Here is an 8,078-nt window from a genome sequence, read left to right on the forward strand (position 1 = left end):
ATTAAAAACTCATATCACAAGGCCTGGTTCAATGACTTCTTTGAACATGCAGACAGGCCCGTGCCTACTTACTGACTTTGGAAAGCTGTAAAATACTGCAAAATTAACTACTTTGGAAACCTATAGCAAGCGGGCCCAATTACTCTATTTGAATCCATTTACATATTTAAAACCCCATAGAAATTTTTATATTTTTTTGCTCCAAACTACTTCACTTCAAAAATCGGTTTCGTTAGGTTTATTTTAAAGTGGGGTCAGGAAACACCAAGATGATCGAGTTATCTTTATTTTTATTTTCACAAGGATAAAGCAAAACATTTTTAATCATTAAAAGGAAGTTAAAAGAAGAAACAATAACACATGAATTATCACAACTACAATTACTAGTAAATAGATTCATAATTTTGGGAATCACAATGTTTGAAGGAAAAAAACATACAAAAAACAGTAAATAACTAAATCATCAAATAACGAAATTCATTAAATTTCTCAACTCTAGAAAAATGTGACCTCAAATATAATTTATATGAAATCTACTTGTAAATCTGATGTACTTTTTTAACAAGGTCAATATTAATTTCATTGATCACTGATCAGATTGGGTCACTTTACTTAATTTTGTATCATAAAGTCATATATATATTAACATGTAAATATTAAAAGCAATGCCAGTATAAAAGGTAACATGCTAAAATGAATATTTATCAATATTGTAAGTTCCAAAAAGCATTATTTGTAAAGATATTACAAAATTTACATTTTCATGCTAATAAAGGGAGGTAATTTGAAATTTATTTTCTGTAAAGTCTGAGCCAAATTTTTAGATAAGAACTAAATGATATATTTTAATGATTCCATATGTGGACAAAAATTTGCAGTACATTTTTCACATATTCTTTGCTGTTTGAAAATTGTTTAAGAAGCGTAATTAGATTCTATATACATATATAAAATTTCACTGTGTGGTAACAACATTAATTACAACATACAAGATTTTTTATTAGTTCCTTTATATATGCATGTACGTGAATGTTTACACAAGATACTAGATAGCCACGTCACAGTGTTGTAATCTCTTGTGCAGCACTGTAAACGTTATACTTTTTTTTCATTTGAGAGGTGCTGTAAAAAGTTTAAACAAAAAGAACGCCACTATAATACTGATAACGATGAGAACAAACTGAGAAGGATTGAAATTAGAACTCAGCCACATCTTTCTAGCTTCAAGCTTCATTTTCGTTGCATTTGTTATCACAGGTTTCACGTGCTCTGTTTCCTGTTGATTTACCGGCCTCACCATGCTCCTGATAAATTTGAGGGCAATATTGTCAATGTGGGGGTTATCTTTGCTCACTCTATCTGTGTAACTAACCCAACGTATCCGGTTATCCTCCAACGCTCCTTGAATGTTGAACACCTCAGCAATTTTAGTTTCCACAGCTTTAAAATCACTCATGGAAACCGTCTTATCATCAGACCCGCAGTCGTACATGCTCTGACTTTTCACCAAGTCGTACTTTGTAATGACCACATAAACGTCTCCAGTGTCTGTAAATATACATTAATATGATCAACAAATAAAAAGCTCAAAAAATAAAATGTTAACCCACTGTTTATTCATTTACTTGACCAATTTAGGAAACGCATCTTCCCATACATAGCCTATTCATTCTTTTATTCAAATTAGACATATTCAGTAGGAATTCCATACATTTCAATACTCAAGGATGAGCATAGTATGTCTCAAAATTATCTTCCTATTATACAAAATTATTGCTTATACAGAATAATGAACAGATAAGATTAACTTTTACAATTACTTACAATTGCTTATTGGAGAAATGTAGTATTTTAATTTCAAGTATAGAATATGAGATTAGAATCCTTACATAAAGGTTTCGCTGTTTCAGGGTCGGTCTTTTTCAGTACAGTATGAAGACACTCGACCAGGTTTTCTGGCACTACGTCACGACAACTTTGGACAAACACAACCTTAGTCACCTTCCAGCTTGGATTACATTCTGTATATACAACGTCCTTCAACGAACCGACACCGTAATCTTTCTGTAGTTTCTCTAGAGCCTCGATGCTTGTGCCAGGTGGTACATACCCTGCAAATAAATTAGAATATGAGCCGCGTCATGACAAAACCAACATAATGGGTTTGCGGCCAGCATGGATCCAGCCTCGCAGTCTGATCAGGATCCATGCTGTTCGCTTACCAACTCTATTACCAGTAGAGAAACTGATAGCGAACAGCATGGATCCTGATCAGACTGCGAGGCTGGATCCATGCTGGTCGCAAATCCATTATGTTTGTTTTGTCATGGCATGGCTCATATTTATTTATAATATAATGTATAATACATAATGGCATATGCTAGTATACGGTTGGCACTTTGCATAAGATAAACATTTTTCGTGTTATATAAACACAACTTGCCTCACTTTATACAAACGATGGACAAAGTACTACAGTTCAAGAATCAGAGGCACAATTTCTAAATGACCTTATTCTATAAATTTAAATTCTAAAAAGCAGTATATGAAATATTCATATCTAATGAAATGTTAAGTAAAGTAAGATATTTAATAATTTCAAGAAGTCATCGTTATATCAAATTGCTTATGCAGTATATCAACCACCAAGAAAATGAGACAGATTAGATTGATAAAACTTAATCTTAATCTGAATTCTAGCAAACCACTTCATAATAAAGATTTTATTTCGGAATACATTCGGGCAATATGCCCATGTATGCACAGTATGTATAACAAATAAGCATAAAATGTATAGTCAAGTGGCCAATGTCAATACTTTATAAACATTTATCATCAAGTTACACAGTATTTTAAGCAATAAGAGAACGTTAACTAACAATACTATCACTTATAGACACTGACACAAGAAATCAACATGGCTGGGATTATAATGATAGTACTGGTAAATACATACTATAGGACAGACATCATTCCTTCAATAAGGATATAAAAACTAAACAACATCTTACAACGTTAAGGACAAACCTTTGATTAATAAACATCATGTTTATAACAGTTCATGGTCAAGAACATAATTACCTCCGATGAGGAGCTCTATTATTTCTTGCAGAGACTCCGAGTTAACGTCACCCTTCCCAGCAGCGTCAAGTATGGTGGGCAGTCGTGGTAATATTCCTTGCACGAGATCACGCTGTGTACCATCGGTGATATCCTCACGTGTAACACCACAACTTTTATACCTTAAAACCAGAAACGTTATAAAAAACAATAACTTAAAATCATGGAAACTATAAAATTTATATTAAATATACGAGGTGTGTTCAAAAATATACGGTTTGTCCACGAACTTTTTGAACACCCCTCGTATTTATATGGTATACGGTACAGGTATTTAGATTTAATACACGCAGAGATAATAGATCTATGTTAAAGTTTTGTTTTTGTTAATTTCTTGATGGGGTTTGAAATACAAACATTTTATAGGTCTAACATATGGTGACTATTGGAGCCCATTCCTAAATTAATTTATATAGTGGCTGGTACCTGAGTAGAACCACCAACGTAGTTCCCCTCACATTAAAGAATTCGATGTCATACGACATTTTTGTTGTGTATACATGTTATGCGGTACTTTAAGTTTCTTCTATTCGGCAATTTTCAATTTAGGTGGTTCCAGTATTCCTACTTGAATACTGTATAATCACCCTTAGGATATGTTGCCTGCTTTTTAAATTTGTCTTTTGACGTCTTATCTGTGATATGCAGGCTTCATAACCTCAGATCCCCTGTCAAAATTCCATTTTATTTAGTTCCGCCCATTGTTTTCTCGTTTAGGGCAAAAGCTTTCTTTTACTTGGGGACCATACGCCGCTTTTCATGGAATGGCACTACTGTGTCACATTGAAGGTTCCATGATAACCGCCGTATGAACACATCTGCGGATGTTTCTAAATTCAAAATTTTACCATTTTCGTGTTAAATGTTGAATTCTGCTTAAGCCGGTGCTAGGGGGCGTGGACGGTAACTTGCACTTTTCAGTACCGTCCATGAACAGGCTCAATCAAACCGAGCCTGCAACATTTTCAATTTTGTTGTGTTGGACTGTCTTTAGGGATTCTGTTTTTCTCTATTTTATAATTGATTTTTAATGATAACCGTCATTACTTTTACATTTATTTCATTCAGGATTCATTTTTGCATACAACTAATGAGAAGACATTTGCAGGGTTGGTTGTAGCTTTTCCAGACACTATTAGGCTGATATATATCAAAGGACAAAATCAAAGAAAACTGATTGCCATGTCGTCATCCGAGAAAACTATATTTAACATGAATCAATTTAATGAACCGTCTGATATTTACAGAAATTATATCAGTAGTTCAAATACCTCTCTAGATTTAACGTTTTTGATTGTGTCCCACCGGCCCCAACCTTCGCCTTTGGCGTATACTTCCCGGATATGACCTTGATCACCGTGTTGACAAGCGCACTTTTTCCAGCACCACTTTTTCCAAGCAAGAATATGTTCTCCACCTTAGACCGATCTCTTCTGTTACAAAGATGGGCAATTTCAATCATGAGTTCGATGTTTTCCTGGCGAATTTGTTCATCACCATTTTCTTCCTTTTCAACATCTTCTTTAATAACTTCAAATTCAACATCTAGAAAAAAAACATTGGTAAGATCATTATATTACATTTTGTCACGTCATTTTGCAAATATTTATTTGGCTTGAAATAACAAGATATGCCGGATCTTATCTAAATTTTATGTCCGGCCTTATTTTTTTTATCATTTTGGGACTACCAATTAAAAAATATTTAGCTCAGTTGGGATTTTGTAACAATGAAAGAAGCTATATTCAAAATGAAAAGACCTGGTGCATTTCATTTGAGCAAACATTTCTGAGCAGGAAACTAATAATTAGAGACATAAATTTGTTTTGTTTTCTTCTGCATTGAATTAAAGAGTTATATCAGACTAGTACATGAAGTAATCTGAGGATCGCCAGCCATGCGGGTTCAAACCCCTTCAGGGGCAAGCCGTTGTTTCCTTGAGCCAGAAACTTTACACTCACTACATAGTACTGGTTAGTTCCAGTAACAGATTCAAGTGTGTCTAAAAGCTTCAAAACTGAACTTAAAAAAAAAATTCATATAAACTAACGACAACGGAAACCGAATGCAACCAATTTGAAAAGGAAAAGCCATCGAGCACAAATATACATTTTAAGCATAAGGACAACCTTTTTACATAGGAAAAACTGTGTAATGATGTAGCTATAGCATTCGTTTACCAGTCATTTATAATTAATCATGTCTTATCATTACACAACATCAATCTACACTTTGACAGCATCATATTATAGTAAGGAATAATGTAGATACAGTATAATATACATGTTTGTAAGAAAAAGGTGCATGTATATTTTAATTCTTGCAGGATATGCCTGCATACTAAGCTGTCAATTCTTTGATACTCATTACTAAATTTTATACTGAGAGATCACTCCGACACAAAGATAACTCCCACACAAAGATAACTGACACATTTATAGATAGCACCAACACTTGTTCAACCCTATTGTTCCAATAGACATGCACATGGTAACCATCTAATATTAAACCAGTATGTACAGACTGGTGGTTTTGTGCTTATGCTTACTTCATATTTTGTTTACAAAACCCCCAAAAATGTTCTCTATATACACTCTTTACCAAACTACCAGAGAACTTCAGAAGATACATGTACTTAGAACTATGTTGAACACAGGTGAATCTTAAGTTTTATCTTGAACACAGGTCAATCTTTTGAAATCAACAAAATACTAATTATATATCAACAAAAACAAAAAAGGAGATGAAACATATTAAATGTAAAAATAAAAATAAACGACTGAGCTAATTTCGAATTAATAAACTAAAGTGTTGACTTTATGTACTGACACTTTCGTGGTTTAAAAAGACCATGTAGCGGATATCTTATTCAGTGCCTTGAAAGGTAATCGTTTCCATCTCTATTCAGTGTAGTGCAGTGCCAAAATATTTTCTTTGGGGGACTGCGTCAAAATTGTAAATATACACAAAGATAATAGATGTGCCGCGCACATACAGTATGTGATTTAGTGTCGAGGTTATCTCTTCAACCAGTATGTTTGCTTGTACAAAAATGTCTTTACGAATGCTCAGTTTATAACAATATAAATATTTTACCAGTTTAAAAAAAGCCAAGTAAATAAGTAAGCAGTTTAAACGTCAATGATATTGATGAGAGCGGGCAAAAATGTTAGCGGGCAAAAAATGTAACTAATCAAATTAATTATCGAATATCAAACACAAAATTGTTTTGACAATCTCACAAACTCGTCAGTAATTTTAAGTTACCTAAAAAACTGACGAATGACGAAATGGACATTTTCATTAGACCTACATCTTTTATAAAAATAAACACCACACTTTTATTACAATTCTTTTCTATTAAAGTTTACTAGCAAATCGACAATGAACATTGTCTTTGGATTCGCCATTTACACACATACAATATATTGTAAAGACATTTTAATCAATATAACTATGCTTACGACATTCAGGCAAATATACATAAATAAACAAATTAATAAACATCAATTTTAAATTTAAAGATAAACATTTAATTATCCTTTAGGAAGCTGAAAGAAATTCCAAATAATTGTTTCTATATTACATCGACTCATTTATAAAAAATGTGTTTTCAAAATTTATCATATTCACCATAGCAAAATTTGTATTCAAATTGAATAACACTTTGATAACATAATTTACAGAACTTATTCTCTCCGTCAATCCCATTATAAACCCTTGTTCAATTTCCAAATTATGTGAATCAAGTCTAAAACGAGGGCTGGCAAAATCTGATTTTGAAATAGGCCTACGTGTCCGTTTTTATCTTAAAGCATTTCTTCATGTTTCTTAACTTGTACAGTTAGTAACTAAGTAGGCCTATTATTATAGTAAATTACTGGACAACCTGATTTTGCCGTCCCTGGAGAGTAGCCTAATTGCTTATGAAAATTAAATAATCTTCAAATTCAAAAACTTGTGTCAATTTACAATAATAGTGTAGTAATGATCTATAGGCCTATTTACTGTTTGTAGTTTAAAATTGGGTCAGTTGTGCAGATAAAAGCCGTATGTCCACTGTTTAGGAAAACTTCTTGAAAATTCAGATCGATAAATATATAAATAAAAACTTTATAATGCAAATAAAAGATACCATATTTGCCTCCTAAAAAATAGTATAAAACATCCACAAAATAATTTCAAAACACAATCTAAAAAATCATATCCGAAAATTGTTACAGTACATAGAATATTATTATACTTATTTGCACAAAATGCCTACATCATAACTGTTCTACATTAATTGTAATGTTCATATATGTTTAAGAATTTCTAAAATATATAATAATTAAACCTACCTTCTATAGAGGAGCTCATTTTCTGTTGACAGACACGTAGTCGTTTGATATTTTTTGTTGGTTTTTCTATTTTCGGTTTTGATGGTGACCTTTACCTTGATACGAAGATTTTCATTTTCAGAAAATGTTACTTTTCCCGACTTAAGTTCAATTGCTTTTAGTTTCTAAATAATAGTTTGGTTTGAAGATGTCTTCCATAGAAAATTTCTCACTTTCCATACATTGTCACTTGTTTAGTTTATAAATATATGTGATCTCTCGATTTCTTGTTTCGATTTTACTTACAACCTGCACTACCTTGAATATGCTACATGTATATTTATAAAAGACGTGATTCTCTATGCTCGTATATACGTTACTCAGAATACGTATAGACAGACCCCTTACAAAATATGCTCATGGATAAATGCATGATTTTGTAAGCTTTTCCTACTATATCATATCATATCATATCGTATCAATCCAACTGATATCATATATTCAGAGATCAGATCATGTACAAAAGACAAACTTAATTTTACATGCAAATATGAACAGTATAAATTAAATGTATTTTAATAAAGACATATGCAAGAAAAGCATTAATGCAAAGCATCAAAAGGCGTCCAAGCAAGAAAT

The 8,078-nt window shown here is 32.3% G+C and overlaps 1 protein-coding gene across 1 annotated transcript; it reads right to left on the reverse strand.

Moving 5' to 3' along the window:
• Window positions 1–806: 806 nt before the first annotated feature.
• On the reverse strand, window positions 807–7,708 carry LOC132726319 (uncharacterized). Its single transcript, XM_060711627.1, has 5 exons — window positions 7,461–7,708; window positions 4,392–4,665; window positions 3,082–3,242; window positions 1,890–2,111; window positions 807–1,548 (listed from the first exon to the last, which is right to left on the reverse strand). The coding sequence occupies exons 1-5, from the start codon at window positions 7,477–7,479 to the stop codon at window positions 1,109–1,111; spliced, it is 1,116 nt and encodes a 371-aa protein (XP_060567610.1). The 5' UTR covers window positions 7,480–7,708; the 3' UTR covers window positions 807–1,108.
• Between the last annotated feature and the right edge of the window lie 370 nt (window positions 7,709–8,078).

This window comes from Ruditapes philippinarum, unplaced genomic scaffold, assembly GCF_026571515.1.
Source record: "Ruditapes philippinarum isolate M1 unplaced genomic scaffold, ASM2657151v2 ctg2635_1_1_1_1, whole genome shotgun sequence".
NCBI lineage: Eukaryota > Metazoa > Mollusca > Bivalvia > Venerida > Veneridae > Ruditapes > Ruditapes philippinarum.